Source organism: Phocoena phocoena, chromosome 10 (genome assembly GCF_963924675.1).
Source record: "Phocoena phocoena chromosome 10, mPhoPho1.1, whole genome shotgun sequence".
NCBI classification, from domain to species: Eukaryota; Metazoa; Chordata; class Mammalia; order Artiodactyla; family Phocoenidae; genus Phocoena; species Phocoena phocoena.
Window position 1 is genome coordinate 69,293,417 of NC_089228.1, and position 20,355 is coordinate 69,313,771.

Below are 20,355 nucleotides of genomic sequence, written 5' to 3' on the forward strand. Positions count from 1 at the left end.
TAATGAAATTCATACCTTTACTACTTCTTTAAATCTTAGTATTTGGATATTTTGAATGCTGACCACTCGCTTCTCAAGATTTAACAAATTATCATATCATTTTTTCCTGACTGCCGAAGCTCAGTTTTTCAGCATAAATTCTTTTGGTAAAGCCAGTTGCCAGCTCATCACTTTAAAAAATTTAGGCAAAATTGGTATATAACATTATACAGATTTCAGGTGTGCAACATTGTAATTCAATGTTTGTATGCACTATAAAGTGATCACCACTGTAAGTCTTGTCACCACCTGTCACCATACAGTTGACCCCCTTCACCCATTTCACCGTCCTCCAACCTCCTTCCTCTCTAGTTACCCACCAGTCTGTTCTCTGTATCTATGAATTTGTTTTTGTTTTGTTTGTTCATTAGTTTCTGTTCTTCAGAATATCTCCCACATCGTCATTTCATTCCATTCCTTATATAGCCAACCCATATCTTAATAGAGTATGAGAAAACATTTTGCACGGTGTTGTCACAAGATCAAGGAGGAGAGAGGCAGAAAATTATTCCAGGGAGTTTTTCCGAGGATAGTATCTCAAAGCGATTTGCCTACTCTCCACCAGAATCACCTTGGTGCTTATTAAATTCAGATTTCAGGGCCTGGGATCTAGAGTCAATATCTGATGCCAGTGATAATCTAAAGGACCTTTTTATACACGTTTAATTTTGGGACCCATTCTTCTAGTCTTTGAAGACATAGGAATGTGTCTTTAGAAGGCATCTAAGTCATTTGGCAATTATATTCCTTGTGATGTTTCTGAACTCTACCCCCACCCCACAGGAAGCCTATGCTATTTTAAACAGATTTGAAGTTGAAGTAACCAAAGAAGAATCAGAAGCAGTTGATACCTTGAGATATTCTTTCAACAAATTGCAGAGTAAAGCTGTAAGTGCAAATTTAATTCTTACTTTTTTTTTTTTTATTGCTGTGTTGGGTCTTAGTTATGGTACACTGGCTCTTTACTGTGGCACATGGGCTTCTCTCTAGTTGTGGCGTGCATGTGGGTTTTCTCTTCTCTAGTTGTGGCATGTGGGCTCCAGAGCATGTGAGCTCTGTAGTTTGCGGCATGCAGGCTCTCTTGCTGAGGCGGGCGAGCTGAGTAGTTGTGGTGTGTGGACTTGGTTGCCCCGCAGCATGTGGGATCTTAGTTCCCTGACCAGGGATCGAACCCGCGTCCCCTGCATTGGAAGGCGGTTCTTTACCACTGGACCACCAGGGAAGTCCCAATTCTTACTTTTTTATTAAGTCACTATCTCCAGAAAAAAATACATTTCAAACCTTTAAAAAGCTTAGTATATATTATCTTAAAAGCTTTATTGAGATATAATCCACGTACTATAACATTCACCATTTCAAAGTATACAATTCTGTGATTGTTAATATATGCACAGAGTTGCATGACAACCATCATTATCTAATTTTAGAATATTTTCTTCACCCCAAAAGCAACCCCATACCCATTAGTAATCACTCTTCATTTTCCTCCTTACCCCAGCCCCTGGCAACCACTACTTTTTTGTCTCTATGGATTTGCCTTTTCTGGACACTTAATATAGATAGAATCATATAATATGTAGTCTTTTGTGACTGGCTTCTTTCACTTACAGTAATGTTGTCAAGGCTTATCCATATTGTCTCACGTACCAGTACTTCATTTTCCTAATGTCCAATAATTCTTAGCATCTTTACATGTACTTACCGGCCATTTGTATATCTTCTTTGAAGAAAGGTGAATTTAAATCCTTTTCTTGTGTTTTAAATTGGGTTGTCTCTTTGAGTTGTAAGAGTTCTTTATATATTCTGGATGTAAGTCCCTTAATCAAAGGATTTGCAAACATTTTCTCTCATTTGTTGGGTTTTTTCACTTTCTTGATGGTGTCCTTTGAAGTACAAAAATTTTAAATTTTGATGAAGTCCAATTTGTCTATTTTTTCTTTCGTTGTTTGTGTTTTGGTATTGTATATAGGAAACCATTGCCTAATCCAGGGTCACGAAGAGTCACTACTGTGTTTTCTTATGAGAGTTTTATAATTTTACCCTTACATTTAGGTCTTTGATACATTTTGAGTTGATTTTTGTATATGGTGTGAGTTAGGGGTCCAACATCATGTAAAAGCATGTGGATATCCTGATGTCTCAGTGCCGTTTGTTGTAAAGACTATCCTTTCACCAATGAATTGTCTTGGCACCCTGGAGAAAATCAGTTAACCATAAATCTAAGGGTTTATATCTGGACTCTCAATTCTATTCTGTTGATCCATATGTCTACCCCTATGCCAGTCTTGATTATAGTAGCGTTGTACTAAGGTTAAAAAAATTGTGGTAAAATACACATAACCTAAAACTTACCATCTTAATCATTTTTAAGTGTGGAGTTCAGTAGTGTTAAGTGTGTTCACATGGTTGTGCATCCAATCTCCAGAACTTTTTCATATTGCAAAACTGAATCTACCCATTAAACAACAATTCCCCATTTCACCCTTTCCCCAGTTCCTGGAAACTACCGTTCTACTTTGTCTTTATGAATTTGACTCCTTCAGTTTCCTCATATAAGTGAAATCATACAGTATTTTTCTTTATGTAACTGACTTATTTCAGTTAGCATAATGTCCTCAAGATTCATCCATGTTGTAGGATATGTCAGAATTTCCTTCCTTTACAATGCTGCATAATATTCCCTCATATGCAGCATATACCACATTTTGTTTATTCATTCATCCATCAGTGGGCACTTGTGTTTCTCCCACCCTTTGGCTGTTGTGAATAATGCTACTATGGACATGGGTGTACAGATATCTCTTTGAGACCTGCTTTCAGTTCTTTTGGGTACACCCAGGAATAGAATTGATGGATCATATAGTAATTCTATTTTCAGTTTTTTAGAACTGCCATACGGTGTTCCATAGCAGCTGCACCATTTTACATTCCCAGCAACAGTGCGCAAGGGTTCCAATTTCTCCACAGGCTCACCAACACTTGTTATTTTCTGTGTCCTTGATAGTAGGCATCCTAATGGGTGAGGTGGTATCTCATTGTGGTTTTGATTTGCATTTCCCTAATGAAAAGTGATGTTGAGCATCTTTTCATATGCTTGTTGGCCATTTGTATATCTTGCCTAGTTTTTTTGTTTTTTTGCGGTACGCAGACCTCTCACCGCTGTGGCCTCTCCCATTGTGGAGCACAGGCTCCAGACGCGCAGGCCCAGCGGCCATGGCTCACAGGCCCAGCCGCTCCGCGGCACGTGGGATCCCCCTGGACCAGGGCACGAACCTGTGTCCCCCACATCGGCAGGCAGATTCCCAACTACTGTGCCACCAGGGAAGCCCTCTTGCCTAGTTTTAAGTTGGGTTGTTTGTTGTTGTTGGGTGGTGGAAGTTCTTTATATATTCTGGATATTAACTTCTTATCAGATATATGATTAGCAAATATTTTCTCCCATTCTATAGGGTGCCTGTTTACTCTGTTAATTGTGTCTTTATAATCCTTTTTATTTCTGTAAAGTAAGTAGTGATGTCCCTTCTTTCTCTCCTAATTTTAGTAATTTGAGTCCTTTCTCCTTTATTCTAGGTTAGACTAGGTAAAGTTTTGTCACTTCTGTTGCTCTTTTCAAGGAAGAAACTTTTAGTTTGTTGATTTTCTCTATTTTTTTTATTCTCTTTATCATTTATTTGTGCTCTTTTTAAATTATTTTCTTCCTTTTGCTTGCTTTGGGTTTAGTTTGTTTTTCTTTGTCTAGTTTGTTAAGGTGGATGGTTAGGTTACTGATTTGAGGTCTTTTTCTTTTAATGTTGGCGTTTATAGCTATAAATCTCTCTAAGCATTTTTGAAGTTGGTAAATATTTAGCCATTAAAGGTGAACCCGAAGGGGCTTCCCTGGTGGCGCAGTGGTTGAGAGTCCGCCTGCCGGTGCAGGGGACACGGGTTCGTGCCCCGGTCCGGGAAGATCCCACATGCCGCAGAGTGGCTGTGCCAGTGAGCCATGGCCGCTGAGCCTGCGCGTCCGGAGCCTGTGCTCCGCAACAGGAGAGGCCACAACAGTGAGAGGCCCGCCTACCGCAGAAAAAAAAAAAAAAGTGAACCCCAAGGGAGGGTCCAGATTCTTTAATTATACTAAAAATTTTTATTGAATATTAATTAATTAATGTTGGCTTAAAATTTCCTGTTTATGGAAAGATTTGTCACTGAGATTGAAGCAAGGCACAGTAGCAAGGACACAGAGCTGAATTTGGGGTCATGACTTGTGATTCTGGCTCTGCCACCAGCCAGTTGGGTGATCTTATGCAAGTTAATAACCTTTGTTTCTCAGTTTCTTCATGTGGCCCTTTAGGAATATTTTAGAAGCTTTTAAAAATGCAGTTATGAGGCTTGAGATGATGTACATAAAATACTTTTTCAATGCTTATTTCTATTTAAGTTCACTATTGACTAATCACTTAATTTGAAAAGTGCTTGCTGGTTAGTCTAGACAGTGAGTCTTAGCAAGGAAATGGGGAGCCCTCTGTTGAGATTTAGTGAAGCCCAGTTTTCTATTATTGTTCAATTTAACAGATTCACTTGGGTTTTTCTGCCATTTCTCTGTAAGTGTTAAACCTACTGACCCAGTCTTTACTACAGTCACCATTATTAAGCTTAAAGCAGTATATGTGCCAACCCAGAAAGATGCTATTGTTGAGAGCAGTTAAGAGCAAGAGCCCTGGAACCACACTGCCAGGCTTTGAATCTTGACCTTGTCTCATACTGGTGCTAGGACGTTGAGGAAGTTAGTCTCTGTGGGCCTCGGTTTTCTCACTTGTAAAATGGGTATAATATTAGTATTTACCACGCAGGATGGTTGTGAGCATTAAATGAGTTAACATATGTAAAGAGCCTGGCAGAGAGAAAACATGAGTTAAGTGCTAACTATTAGGAATGCAGGTTTAAGCAGAAGCTTTGAAGACCATTGTGGAAGACATATTTGCTATTTTTTTAAACCAAGAGTAATATCATTTTCTTAGAGGGAACTGCTCCAATTATTGGAACCATGTGAACCTACTAGAAATTGTTAATCCCAGGCTGTGGCCTGGTCCCAGAGACAGCATGTGACTCAGACTGGGCCCACAGTAGTAACTGTTTCCTTGGCCGGAACTGGGTCAGCCAGAAAATGTTTTCCTAACTGCAGTTAGATAGGTTTGCCTCTTGGGTCATGAACTAGAATGATCTGAGTCTCTTGATGGTGCATTTGGATTGTTTATTTCTGTGTTTTTCTTTTTTTTTTTAACAAATAACATTGCAGAGACATCCTTGTTCATACAGTACATCTTTGAGATAACAAACTTGCTGGAGTAAAATTGTAGTTTTCATTTAAATACATTACTTTCACTCTCACATTGAATATTCTTTTTTATTCCAGGTTTCTGTACAAGATGAACTAGTTCACGTGCAGCTAAAGTTTAAAAGTAGTCTACTAGAATCCATAGAAGTTTTTCGTGAGGATGTAATGAATTTTGCAGAAGCATATGAGACGGTAATTTAAGTGTTGCATGCTGTGTGTTAAGATGTTTGGTGGTATGTTTATATGAGGTGAAAGTAATGAACCCTGAGAAATACACTGTGATTTGTACATTGTATGTAAGAGGCTATCTTTGCATATTTGCAGCTATTAAAAAGGGGGGATAGCTCGTCCTTTAAGCATGTTTCATGTAGAAAGAGAGAAGATTTAACTGCTAAAAGGAGCAACAACTTTGGAAATTGTGGAAGGAACAAAGTCTGCTTTTGTCCTTTCTCAAGACCAGAATACTCATAATTAAAATGTAATACAGTTGTTGGAAGGCTGTAAGAAACTATAAATGCCCTAATGCCAGGGTTATGCAACTGATTTTTTTCCCACTAACTCTTAGAGAACCAAAAGGGTCACTGAACATAAAAAATAAATGTCATCCGTGGTCAGTCCCACAGACTATTCAATCTGGTATAATGACTGATTAATGGTCGACCTCTTTGAAGTTAAACTCAGAAGTTGGATATAGTCCCCTAAAATATTCTACTTTCTTTTAGTGGTCACAGTCGATCTGAAATCATAAGATAATTTAAGCCCTTGGCGCTACTTTTATAACATTTTTTTAAACATCTTTATTGGAGTATAATTGCTTTACAATGGTGTGTTAGTTTCTGCTTTATAACAAAGTGAATCAGTTATACATATACATATGTTCCCATATCTCTTCCCTCTTGCATCTCCCTCCCTCCCACCCTCCCTATCCCACCCCTCTAGGTGGTCACAAACCAGTGAGCTGATCTCCCTGTGCTTTGCGGCTGCTTCCCACTAGCTATCTATTTTACATTTGGTAGTGTATATATGTCCATGCCACTCGCTCACTTTGTCATAGCTTACCATTCCCCTCCCCGTATCCTCAAGTCCATTTGCTAGTAGGTCTGTGTCTTTATTCCCATCTTACCCCTAGGTTCTTCAAGACCTTTTTTTTTTTTCTTAGATTCCATATATATGTGTTAGCATACGGTATTTGTTTTTCTCTTTCTGACTTATTTCACTCTATATGACAGACTGTAGGTCCATCCACCTCACTACAAATAACTTAATTTCGTTTCTTTTTATGGCTGAGTAATATTCCATTGTATATATGTGCCACATCTTCTTTATCCATTCATCCGATGATGGACACTTAGGTTGCTTCCATGTCCTGGCTATTGTAAATAGAGCTGCAATGAACATTTTGGTACATGACCCTTTTTGAATTATGGTTTTCTCAGGGTATATGCCCAGTAGTGGGATTTCTGGGTCGTATGGTAATTCTATTTTTAGTTCTGTAAGGAACCCCCATACTGTTCTCCATAGTGGCTGTATCAATCTACATTCCCACCAACAGTGCAAGAATGTTCCCTTTTCTCCACATCCTCTTCAGCATTTATTGTTTCTAGATTTTTTTGATGATGGCCATTCTGACTGGTGTGAGATGATATCTCATTGTAGTTTTGATTTGCATTTCTCTAATGATTAATGATGTTGAGCATCCTTTCATGTGTTTGTTGGCAATCTGTATATCTTCTTTGGAGAAATGTCTATTTAGGTCTTCTGCCCATTTTTGGATGGGGTTGTTTGTTTTTTTGTTATTGAGCTGCATGAGCTGCTTATAAATCTTGGAGATTAATCCTTTGTCAGTTGCTTCATTAGCAAATATTTTCTCCCATTCTGAGGGTTGTCTTTTGGTCTTGTTTATGGTTTCCTTTGCTGTGCAAAAGCTTTTAAGTTTCATTAGTTCCCATTTGTTTATTTTTGTTTTTATTTCCATTTCTCTAGGAGGTGGGTCAAAAAGGATCTTGCCGTGATTGATGTCATAGAGTGTTCTGCCTATGTTTTCCTCTAAGAGTTTGATAGTGTCTGGCCTTACATTAGGTCTTTAATCCATTTTGAGTTTATTTTTGTGTATGGTGTTAGGGAGTGTTCTAATTTCATACTTTTATATAACACTTCTTTTTAATGTGTACTAAACATCTCTTTTGGTTTGATTAGTCAACATTTTATTGCTCTATTATTCTATTACACTGGCAGTCTTGCATATTATTTAGGATATCCATAATATTCATGATTGTACAGACCATTTGGGATCTTTTTTGCAACTGTTTTCTCGCTCATGGCCACCAGAGACCGCCTTCTGCTTCTTCCAAGTATTCAGCCTTATGTGTGTCTCTGTTTCCATATTGGGCTGGACTATTCTTGAAAGAAGGTTGTTCTCAGAGCCCTATCTCAGTTATTCTAATGCATAGCCACAGCATCATCATTTATAATCATAAATGAAATGAAACAGAGCTCTTGTGTTGCGAACTTCATATAGGATGTAATTTAATCACATTTTTTATTAGCTGTGTCAAGGTCCTTTAAAAAATGAATGGAAGTTACAGTGATGAAAATATACTAAAATTGAGTGTTATCATAGTCTGTGAATATAATAAAAACAGTTGAACTGTACATTTTAAATGAGTTGATTGTATAATATGTGAATTATATCTCAATAAAACTGTTGCAAAAAATAAATGAAAACTTCATGTACAGGACAAAATTAGATCATATAAATTAAAAATCATGGTTTTTGTTTAAAAGGAAGTAATAAACCTAATAAATAGATAAATACATGTGATTAGGGATTAAAATGCAGATTATATTATTCATTACAGGAAGGACCCATGGTTCCAAATATACCACCCCAAGAAGCTAGCAACAGGTTACAGATATTTCAGGTAAAACTACATTTTTTTGGTTACATTTACATCCCCTGCATTTATACTTAGGTGGCTTCCACAGTCATCCCACCAGGAAATATAGAGCTGTTGTCCAAAAACCAGTGTTTTCTTTACTAGGAATACCCAGGTTTTGCAGCAAATCTAGCCATATGAAGGCTTTCTGTAATTTATGCTTTAGTTTTGCCACATACTGGGTAGGTATTTCTAAATATTCCTTTACCTATGTTGGAGGTTACTTCATATCTCTTGATGATTGGGTTTTTCACCCCAAACCAAATAAATGGAGTAGTCAGTAATCTTGTTTTTGTTGCTTTATATGGAGGTTCCATGGATGGTTCAGGTTGGTTCCATGCACACTTTTGCCAGAAAGGTTCAATCAGTTTGGATGGAACCTCTTAAACTGCAGGTTCTCCTGAGATTGGTAGGGGTAGTTCAGGCTTTTTCCATCATAACCAACTGGAATTTTTCATATGACATCTAATTTTCAAGCATCTCCCTTGATTTGCGTGTTTTAAAATAGGAAAGCCATACCCTGATAAGAAAAGTGTTTCTTCAGGATCATTGGAGCAGGCAGGAAGTGCAGCTGGTCCCTAGTGGAATAAACTTATGCAAAGTAGACAAGATCATCTGTCCTGAGCCCAATGTCTCTGCTGCCTGATTGCAGGAGGGTAGGTCTGGCCCAGTAGATTTCTGTAAGATAACCCTTGTGCCGCCGGCAAGGGTTTTCGTGGGATGCAGCAGGCACAAGCCTTTCACCTAAATATGTTCTCCTCAGATAAAAAGGCTAGTCCCATGTTATTGTTGGGGTTCTCCAGAACTGTGGCCATCACTCTTGGACTAAAACCAGCTCCTCCCATCACTCCTGCCAGCTCTTTATGCTGTACCCTGGAGGAAACTCTGATCCTTTACTACCTGAAGTCCTCAGATTTGGAGCCAGGGTCCCAGGGAGAGGCCTTCCTCTCTGGAGGAGCCAGGACTAAGGCTGATGTGGTGGCTGCCTGCTGAGCCAAGAGGAACCTCTCAGCAATAAAAGCAATAGATAGTAATGTTGGATGGTGATAAGTGCCAAGGGAAGAAAAAGGCAGGGAAGGGGCATAAAGTGCTAGGCCGTGTGTATGTAAAGTGGAGGTGAAACTTAAAATAGGGTCTCCAGGGAAGGCCTCCTTGAGAGGTGACATTTGAGTAGAGACCTGGGGAAGTGAGAGAATGAGCCAGGCAGTTTATCTGGAGGAGCAGCTTTCCAGGCAGGGGAAGAGCAGTACAAAAGCCCTGAGTAAGAGCATGTAAGAAAAGCAACAGGAGATTAGCACGGCTGGAACAGAATGAGCAAGGAGATGGTTGTGGCAATAAGTCCAGAGAGCTAAGGAGAGGACAGACTGTTAGAAGCCTTGCCAGCCCCCGAGGGGCACTGGCTTTGACTCTGAGTGAGATGAGTGACATGATCTTATGATTTCATGGGCCAGTCTGTCTACTGCGTTGAGAATAGATTATTAGGAGTCAAGGCTAAAAGCGGGGAGACTGATTAAGAGGCTATTGCAATATTCCAGGGGAGGGGTGATAGTAACTTGGACCAGAGTGGTGACGTTGGCGTTGATGAAAAGTGGTTGGAGCCTGGGTATATTATGAAGATAGACGCCTCCCTTCCTTGTCTTTCCCTTGGGAGTTATCAATGTATCAGTCAACAACTGGGACTTTAATGAGCCACCCTTTTACTAGGGGTGTGTTCACTTCATTGAAAAGGCAATGTAGGGCCCATCTTTTGCCTCCTTGTACCTTCTTTCTGCCTGTGCCTGGGCTTGTAAGCTGAGCAGCCTGTTTGCTGAGCAACTGGCTGGATATATGGCTGGGGGTCAGATTTGCAGACCTAACGCTTCTCAAAAGCAGGTGTTCTCCCTCCCCCCTCCAAAGCAGGTACCCAAGATCTAGATCTGGGGAAGAAGCAGGAGCCTCATCTCAGGTCCCAGTGGTGTTTTCTGATGCAACTTTACTCTGATTTGGGGAGTTACTGGGTACTTGGCTGCTGACAAAGCTGGCATTTTGTTTCCTGTTTGGCTGGTGCTTTTTACGTTATTTCGGACCTGAGTGGAAAAAGGGGTGAGGGATTGGCATTCATCAGGAGTCTTCATGACATTAACAAGATTTTAGGGACTTCCCTGGTGGCACAGTGGTTAGGCATCTGCCTGCCAGTGCGGGGGACATGGGTTCAAGTCCTGGTCCGGGAAGATCCCACATGCCACGGAGCAACTAAGCCCGTGCGCCACGACTGCTGAGCCCGCGTGCCACAACTACTGAAGTCCATGCGACTAGAACCTATGCTCCGCAACAAGAGAAACCACCGCAATGAGAAGCCTGCACACCGCAACGAAGAGTAGCCCCCGCTCACTGCAACTAGAGAAAGCCCGCACGCAGCAACGAAGACACAATGCAGCCAAAAATAAATAAATTAATTTAAAAAACCCCACAAAGAAAACCCCAAGATTTTAAATGTCGTCCTTTAAGTGTATGCTAACTTTGAAGTTTTCGTTTCTCCTTTCCTAATGTCCACATAGTCCCATGGACTTTTCGTTCAGTACATTTATTGAGTAACCACCATACTGACCACCAAGGAATAGAAAAAGGGCAAAATGGCTCTTCCTCTCTAGGAACGAAGAATTCGTTGGAGTTCCTCCTGCATCTTCACACCTTCCTGATTTGGCTCCTGTAATATGTGCTACTGTATCTGTCAGATCTGTATCATTATCTGAGCACTGTGAGGTCTGATGACAGACAGTTTCCAGGACTGGAAATTTAGGATCCTTACTGATATGTTACACCATTTATGTAGATCACACATATCTTGTCACAAGTGAATAATTTCTGTTTGCTTTTGTGCTTTTAACACTGTGAATACTTAGCATTCTAAGTATAGGAGATTCAAATTCCAGTTCAAAAGACCTGAACATTAACTTTGCTGATTTAAATTGAGTTATTTCAAATGGTGTTAAAATGGAATTCTTTATTTTATAGACTTGCTTGTAGAGAAAGCAAGGTTGAATGGATTATACCAATGCTTCACTCATTTGAACCGTGTAGGAGAGATGACCAGGCTAAAATAATAGAAAAGTCTGAATTATAGAATTTTAAAAATGCAGTTTCATTACTTTCAGATGTATTTATGGGAACTTGAAAATGTAAGTCTGGGGACCACTTAATTTATTAAGGAAATAATTTTACATAAAATGATTACTTTCAGAATGCTTGAAAGTTAATTTCCTAAACGCTTAACTTTTCTTCTGATAGCTTTGTATCAGCATAAATTTGCTTCACAAATCCTTGTTTCATAGATAATATTCAATAAACTTCAATGTAGCTTTTATTCCGATTATAAGGAATTCTACTTTAATGGGCTCTGAATTTATTACATCTTACTATAATTTAAAAACCTTTTATAGGCCAATTTTGATGATCTGTGGAGGAAATTCGTTACGTATTCATCTGGTGAACAACTTTTTGGGTTGCCTGTGACTGACTATGAGGTTTTACACAAAATTAGGTAAGTTTAGAAATTGAACATGTTTATTATAAATAATTAACTGTCCGTTAGAAGAATCATGTCATCATTAAATCCTTCATCATGCAGAGAAGAGTCTGGCTTGGAAAACTCCTAAATAATTCCCTCATTCCTGGCTATTCCTGACTCACTGGATGCACAGTCCCCATATACAAAATAAATGTTCTAGGGGAGTAGAAAATACATTGCAAAAATTCTGGGCGTTAATGGCCTATATTTAGCCTGTGCTTTATTTTTTTTCTTTTCGTGATTTTGAATAGTGTCAATAATTGTACAGAAGCACTGCAACTTCGGATAACTTTTGTTTACTTAGAGGAATAGCCGTGCTCGGCTCTTGCTTCCTTCTTACTGCATTTATGCTAAGTGCTTTTCCCTATCGGGTAGGCATAGAATTCATTGAGATTGAAGGCCAAGGAACTTAATTGATTTTAAAGAGTAACAGTTGCTTTTAAACAGTGGATCTAGGATTTAACCAAGTATATTTTGGTAGAATGTTAAGTATAACTTTCTTCAAAGGCAAAATTAAAACAATGGTATTAGCTTATTAGGATCTTGGCTTTAGAACTTTATGTTGACTTGTTTCAAAATCCCAGCATGAAAATGTCATGGCACAAAGTACCTAAAATTGTCTGAAGAGAAATGAATTCCTCAGCCATTTAGGGAAGACGGTTTGTATTTTATTTTTCCTAAAAATAGGCATTTGCTAAGCTTAACCCAATTACTAATTGTGTTAGAATTGCCGATGTCTGGTCCTTTCCCCTGACATTCAATCAGAATCTCTGGGATGGGGTCCTAGCAATTCTGCATTTTTATAAACTCTCTAGTTAATTCTTTTGCACACCCAGTCTGAGAATCAGTGTTTTATTTTGACCTGCGGTATTCTAGGAAAACTAATCATTCTCATTTACCTTCTGGACCAATGGACCCTTTTAATTTTTTATGTTTTTAAGTAATTATGAACACTTTTCAGAAGTAAGGATAAAGGAATGGTGAAAAGCAGTTTTATTAGAAAATTTAATGAGAATTTAAGCAGAGAAAAGCCAAACTTTTACTCCATAATGTCCTGGTTTAAAGACGTATGTACACGAAATGGAGACCAACTTTTGAGTGCAGCTCATCAGCTGTCATGTATGAACCTGGAGCATATCCATCCTGCAAACAGTGATTCCAGGTTTCAAATCCATCTTCAATAACTTCTAGCTTCTCATTACTTATGTTTTTTCTTGCACTTGCATTGTTAAAACTCAAAACTGTTGAAAACTCAGTCATAATTTTGTTCACCATCTTTTTTGCACTATAAATACAAAAATCTTTACTTTTGAATGATCAGTTAACTTTTTCATTTCTGCATCATCTATTTCCTTTGAATACATATCTCCTTTCAACATTTTTCTTCTTGTGGAATATATCAAATAAAATTTATGTAAACATATAAATAATGAAAGAACACTGTCACTTATCTTTTTCACAAAATGGGATGCTCTAGGTTCTTGTTGCAAAATACTGCGTGATACAGCCCTTGCCCCTATGGAAATATATCTTTCACTCATACATTATTGAATTTAAAAAAAATCCATCCAGGTTATCATGTAAAGACACAAAAGTCTGAGATTTCACTTACACAATCAGTTTCACTATCAAAATTAGAGTCTAGAGCATTGCTTTCTGTCTCTTTTCTGTTTAATACTTGGGAAGCACCTTCCTTTGTCAGTTTTATTCTTTTGCTGTTTTAGGTAGAAAATGAAAAGAACTGAATTCTTAACTGTATTAGGTGAAAGTTAAATAAACAAAAATCAAAAGACTACAAAAATGGTGTCTCTAGAGTTCTTTTTTATACTTTCTTGAAAGATGATGCACTGTTTTAGCAACACAATAAGAAATTTGAAGGACGATGCAGTAGTGATGATTTTTTCACTGTTGCACCATCTCTTTATAAGAGATTTCATCATTCATTTTTCTTATTGTTTTAGTCATTTTTAGTTTAATTGGGAATAATCAGTGATTAATAATGAAATAATTTCTAGGATGATGAATTAGAAAAATGAAACAAGAACTGAAAAAAAATAGCTAAGATTCCAGAATGTATCTTAGATTTATAAAAAGGTCCTGTGCATCTTGGTAATTGCAAGAGTAAAAAATTAATAAACAGAAACCTCAATTAAATAGAGTCAGGAGACAAGAAGGGGGAGCTTTCATGCTCTGCAACATTAGCAGAGCCCAACAAGAGGAAAGACTCCTCTTCTTTCCTGACAACAACTCAGCCAATGAAAACCCATGGACTCTGTTTAGCCCTCCAACTTCCTATTCTCCTTCCCTTGCCATTTGGGGACTTGCACATGGCTCACCATGGTTGCAGACCCAGAATTGCAATTTTCTACTGATCCTGAGTAACACATTTTTTCTGGAGAAACAACTGGCAGTCTATTTGTTTTAGGTCAACACAAGATAGAATGAGTTTTACTCCATCAAAAATATAAGCAAATTTATCTTTGGTTGCTGATTATCTATAATAAATAATAAAAGTAACTCTCAATCCTTACAAAAAATTAGAGCTACTCAAGAAATAAAATAAAAAAACTAAAATTGGATTCAGTGGACCCTTATGGTATGCTAAGGGTTGAGGAATTCCTGGGAGAATCCACAAACTCTGTTGAGTGGTCAATTTTTGGTGTTTTACACACGAAGAAATTTTCCTTTACTTGGACCCAGAATCCCTCCTTTTATTCTTGTTTTGGATATAACTCCATCTGAGCACATGAGGGAAAGCTTTTGATAGGAGAGTGATGTTTAAAGTCAGACTTAAAAGGCAGACATAATCATAAAAATCTAGCTTGTGTTTGAAAGAAAAAAGTCAAATAAAACCTTAGCCTTATCTTTGATCGCGTCAACAAATTTTGGTCAGATTGTTTGCAATGATTGGTATTGTTGTAATAATCAAACCATTTGTTAATGTCATGTCATAGTATAATTTGGAATATTTGAAAGCTATAAACTTTAATTGATGGAGCTTTTAATAAAGTCTTTGTTTGGAAACCAACAGGAGTGTATGCGTGTTGGTGTACATAAGATATGATACACATAATATGTGAAATAATTTGATTAGATGAATTCTTCCTATCCAATAATGGAATTTATTTTTTAAATATATGTTATGTAATGACTTAATTATTTGGTTTCCAGAAAGGAACTCAACTTGCTGCAGAAGCTGTATGGACTATATGATACTGTAATGGGCAATATTAGTGGTTATTATGAAATACTTTGGGGAGATGTAGACATTGAAAAAATTAATGCAGAACTGCAGGAGTTTCAAAGCAGGTGAGTTTCAATTGAATTAAACTTAACTGTTTATAGTGCCTATCTTAGGATCCCATAGGTATTTCACAAATGAATTTATCCTCTGATATATTGCTGTATATTCATAACACCTTCTTCAAAGAAATGTGTAGATGAAATAATTTTTTCTTTTTTTTTCTGAAAGATGTCATAAACTGCCAAAAGGACTTAAAGATTGGCAAGCTTTTTTGGATCTGAAAAAAAGAATTGATGATTTCAGTGAGTCATGTCCTCTACTAGAAATGATGACCAATAAGGCAATGAAACAGAGACACTGGGATCGAATCTCTGAGTTAACTGGAACCCCATTTGATGTGGAATTGGATTCTTTTTGTCTTAGAAATATTATGGAAGCACCACTCCTTAAAAATAAGGATGACATTGAGGTACATAAGATTATAAGGTCTTACAAATGATCTATTAAAGAATCTTTCCTTTTTCTTTTCTGAAAACTGTACAAATAAACATGTTATTCGAGGGTGTATTGATTGCCCTATATAATGCACTCTCAAAACTTGAAATGATCCTGAACATTCCTTGATTTTGCAAAATAATGCTGTAACTCAAGGAAATAATATGATTATTTGGAATATTTTAGTTTTGGAGCTCCTCAGTCTATCCTCCTTGTCCCTTAACTAAACCGCCATTTAAAAAATTCTGTTTCTTTCTGTATTGTGTTCTTGGTGAATTTCTCAGAACATTTTTCAAACTTCTAATTCTATGCTTTTTTACTATTAGTCTATTAAATATTTTAAATTATTATATCTTTCCTTTCTAAGATTTTTAATTGGTTCTTTTCCTTTTTCTATGCTTAGTGTTTGCATCAAATCCTTTCTTTTAAATGAGGTATAATCTATACCATATTAGTTTCAGGTGTACAACGTAATGACTCAATATATGAATACATTGTGAAATGATCACTAAAATATGTCTAATTAACATCCATCACCACATATAGTTACAATTTTTTTCCTATGATGAGAAATTTTAGGGTCTACTCTCGTAGCAGCTTTTAAATACAATACAGTATTATTAACTATAGTCACTATGCTATACATTACATCCCAAGAACGTATTCATTTTATAACTGGATGTTTGTACTCCTTAGTCACCTTCACCCATTTTACCCACTCTGTTTGGAAATGACCAATCTGTTCTATATATCTATGTTTCTGGTGTTCTGTTTTTGTTTAGATTCTGCATATAAATGAGATCATATGGTATTTGTCTTTTTCTGTCTGACTCATTTCACTTAGCATAGTGCCCTCAAAGTCCATTCATCCATGTTGTCACAAATGGCAGGATTTCCTTCTTTTTACATTTAAATAACATTCCATTTTATATAAATATACCACATTTTCTTTATCCATTCACCCATTGATGGATACTTAGGTTGTTTTCACATCTTAGCTCTTGGAAATAATGCTACAATGAACATGGGTATGTATATATCTTTTCAAGTTAGTGTTTTTGTTTTCTTCAGATAAATATCCAGAAGTGGAATTACTAGGTCACATGGTAGTTTTATTTTTAATTTTTTGAGGATCTTCCATACTGTCTTCCGTAGTGGCTGCACCAATTTACATTTCCATGCAAGGGTTCCTTTTTCTCCACATCCTCACCAACACTAAGTTTTGTCTTTGTGATGATAGGTATTCCAACAGATGTGAGGTGATATTTAATTGTGGTTTTGATTCGCATTTCCCTGGTGATAAGTGATGTTGAGCACCTTTTCATATACCTGTTGGCTATTTGTATGGTTTTTTTTTGGAAAAATACCTATTCATATCCTCTGCTCATTTTAAAATCAAATCGGTTGTTTTTGCTATTGAGTTGTAAGAGTTCTTTATACATATTAGATATTAACCCCTTATCAGAGTTATGATTTGCAAATATTTTCTCCTGTTTAGTAGGTTACCTTTTCATTTTGTATATGGTTTCCTTTGCTGTAAGAAGCTTTTTAGTTTGATGCTGTCCCACTTGTTTATTTTTGCTTTTGTTACCTTGGCTTTTGGTGTCAAGCCCAAAAATCTCATTGCCAAGACTGATTTCAAGGAACTTACCAACTCTCTTGTCTTCCGGGAGTTTTATGGTTTCAGGTCTTATGTTCAAGTCTTTAGTCCATTTTGAGTTAATTTTTTTTTTTATTTTTTTTTATTTTTAAACATCTTTATTGGGGTATAATTGCTTTACAATGGTGTGTTAGTTTCTGCTTTACAACAAAGTGAATCAGCTATACATATACATATGTTCCCATATGTCTTCCCTCTTGCGTCTCCCTCCCTCCCACTCTCCCCATCCCACCCTTCCAGGCTGTCACAAAGCACCGAGCTAATATCCCTGTGCCTTGCGGCTGCTTCCCCCCAGCTATCTACCTTACTACGTTTGTTAGTGTGTATATGTCCATGACTCTCTCTCGCCCTGTCAAAACTCACCCTTCCCCCTCCCCATATCCTTAAGTCCGTTCTCCAGTAGGTCTGCGTCTTTATTCCTATCTTACCCCTAGGTTCTTCATGACATTTTTTTCCCTTAAATTCCATATATATGTGTTAGCATACGGTATTTGTCTTTTTCTTTCTGACTTACTTCACTCTGTATGACAGATTCTAGGTCTATCCATCTCATTACAAATAGCTCAATTTCATTTCTTTTTAAGGCTGAGTAATATTCCATTGTGTATATGTGCCACATCTTCTTTATCCATTCATCCGATGATGGGCGCTTAGGTTGTTTCCATGTCCTGGCTATTGTAAATAGAGCTGCAATGAACATTTTGGTACATGACTCTCTTTGAATTTTGGTTTTCTCAGGGTATATGCCCAGTAGTGGGATTGCTGGGTCATATGGTAATTCTATTTGTAGTTTTTTAAGGAACCTCCATACTGTTCTCCACAGTGGCTGAACCAATTCACATTCCCACCAGCAGTGCAAGAGTGTCCCCTTTTCTCCACACCCTCTCCAGCATTTATTGTTTCTTGATTTTTTGATGATGGCCATTCTGACTGGTGTGAGATGATATCTCATTGTAGTTTTGATTTGCATTTCTCTAATGATTAATGATGTTGAGCATTCTTTCATGTGTTTGTTGGCATTCTGTATATCTTCTTTGGAGAAATGTCTATTTAGGTCTTCTGCCCATTTTTGGATGGGGTTGTTTGTTTTTTTGTTATTGAGCTGCATGAGCTGCTTGTAAATTTTGGAGATTAATCCTTTGTCAGTTGCTTCATTTGCAAATGTTTTCTCCCATTCTGAGGGTTGTCTTTTGGTCTTGGTTATGGTTTCCTTTGCTGTGCAAAAGCTTTGAAGTTTCATTAGGTCCCATTTGTTTATTTTTGTTTTTATTTCCATTACTCTAGGAGGTGGGTCAGAAAGGATCTTGCTGTGATTTATGTCATAGAGTGTTCTGCCTATGTTTTCTTCTAAGAGTTTGATAGTTTCTGGCCTTACATTTAGGTCTTTAATCCATTTTGAGCTTATTTTTGTGTATGGTGTTAGGGAGTGATCTAATCTCATACTTTTACATGTACCTGTCCAGTTTTCCCAGCACCATTTATTGAAGAGGCTGTCCTTTCTCCACTGTACATTCCTGCCTCCTTTATCAAAGATAAGGTGTCCATATGTGCGTGGGTTTATCTCTGGGCTTTCTATCCTGTTCCACTGATCTATCTTTCTGTTTTTGTGCCAGTACCATACTGTCTTGATTACTGTTGCTTTGTAATATAGTCTGAAGTCAGGGAGCCTTATTCCTCCAGCTCCTTTTTTCGTTCTAAAGATTGCTTTGGCTATTCGGGGTCTTTTGTGTTTCCATACAAATTGCGAAATTTTTTGTTCCAGTTCTGTGAAAAATGCCAGTGGTAGTTTGATAGGGATTGCATTGAATCTGTAGATTGCTTTGGGTAGTAGAGTCATTTTCACAATGTTGATTCTTCCCATCCAAGAACATGGTATATCTCTCCATCTATTTGTATCATCTTTAATTTCTTTCATCAGTGTCTTATAATTTTCTGCATACAGGTCTTTCGTATCCTTAGGTAGGTTTATTCCTAGATATTTTATTCTTTTTGTTGCAATGGTAAATGGGAGTGTTTTCTTGATTTCACTTTCAGATTTTTCATCATTAGTATATAGGAATGCCAGAGATTTCTGTGCATTAATTTTGTATCCTGCTACTTTACCAAATTCATTGATTAGCTCTAGTAGTTTTCTGGTAGCATCTTTAGGATTCTCTATGTATAGTATCATGTCATCTGCAAACAGTGACAGCTTTACTTCTTCTTTTCCGATTTGGATTCCTTTTATTTCCTTTTCTTCTCTGATTGCTGTGGCTAAAACTTCCAAAACTATGTTGAATAAGAGTGGTGAGAGTGGGCAACCTTGTCTTGTTCCTGATCTTAGTGGAAATGCTTTCAGTTTTTCACCATTGAGGATGATGTTTGCTGTGGGCTTGTCATATATGGCTTTTATTATGTTTAGGAAAGTTCCCTCTATGCCTACTTTCTGGAGAGTTTTTATCATAAATGGGTGTTGAATTTTGTCGAAAGCTTTCTCTGCATCTATTGAGATGATCATATGGTTTTTCTCCTTCAATTTGTTAATATGGTTTATCACATTGATAGATTTGCGTATATTGAAGAATCCTTGCATTCCTGGAATAAACCCCACTTGATCATGGTGTATGATCCTTTTAATGTGCTGTTGGATTCTGTTTGCTAGTATTTTGTTGAGGATTTTTGCATCTATGTTCATCCGTGATATTGGCCTGTAGTTTTCTTTCTTTGTGACATCCTTGTCTGGTTTTGGTATCAAGGTGATGGTGGCTTCGTAGAAGGAATTTGGGAGTGTTCCTCCCTCTGCTATATTTTGGAAGAGTTTGAGAAGGATAGGTGTTAGCTCTTCTCTAAACGTTTGATAGAATTCACCTGTGAAGCCATCTGGTCCTGGGCTTTTGTTTGTTGGAAGGTTTTTAATCACAGTTTCAATTTCAGTGCTTGTGATTGGTCTGTTCATATTTTCTATTTCTTCCTGATTCAGTCTTGGCAGGTTGTGCATTTCTAAGAATTTGTCCATTTCTTCCAGATTGTCCATTTTATTGGCATAGAGTTGCTTGTAGTAATCTCTCTTGATTTTTTTTATTTCTGCAGTGTCAGTTGTTACTTCTCCTTTTTCATTTCTAATTCTATTGATTTGAGTCT

General features: G+C 37.2%; 1 protein-coding gene across 1 annotated transcript in view; it reads left to right on the forward strand.

Annotated features, from left to right (window-relative positions):
- Positions 1–20,355, forward strand: part of DNAH8 (dynein axonemal heavy chain 8) — a 322,160-nt gene that overhangs the window by 87,348 nt on the left and 214,457 nt on the right. The window contains exons 29-34 of the mRNA XM_065885438.1: positions 823–927; positions 5,432–5,545; positions 8,212–8,274; positions 11,709–11,809; positions 15,008–15,145; positions 15,309–15,549. Of these exons, the coding sequence (XP_065741510.1) occupies positions 823–927; positions 5,432–5,545; positions 8,212–8,274; positions 11,709–11,809; positions 15,008–15,145; positions 15,309–15,549 (762 nt within the window). The remainder of the gene's footprint in view (positions 1–822; positions 928–5,431; positions 5,546–8,211; positions 8,275–11,708; positions 11,810–15,007; positions 15,146–15,308; positions 15,550–20,355) is intronic.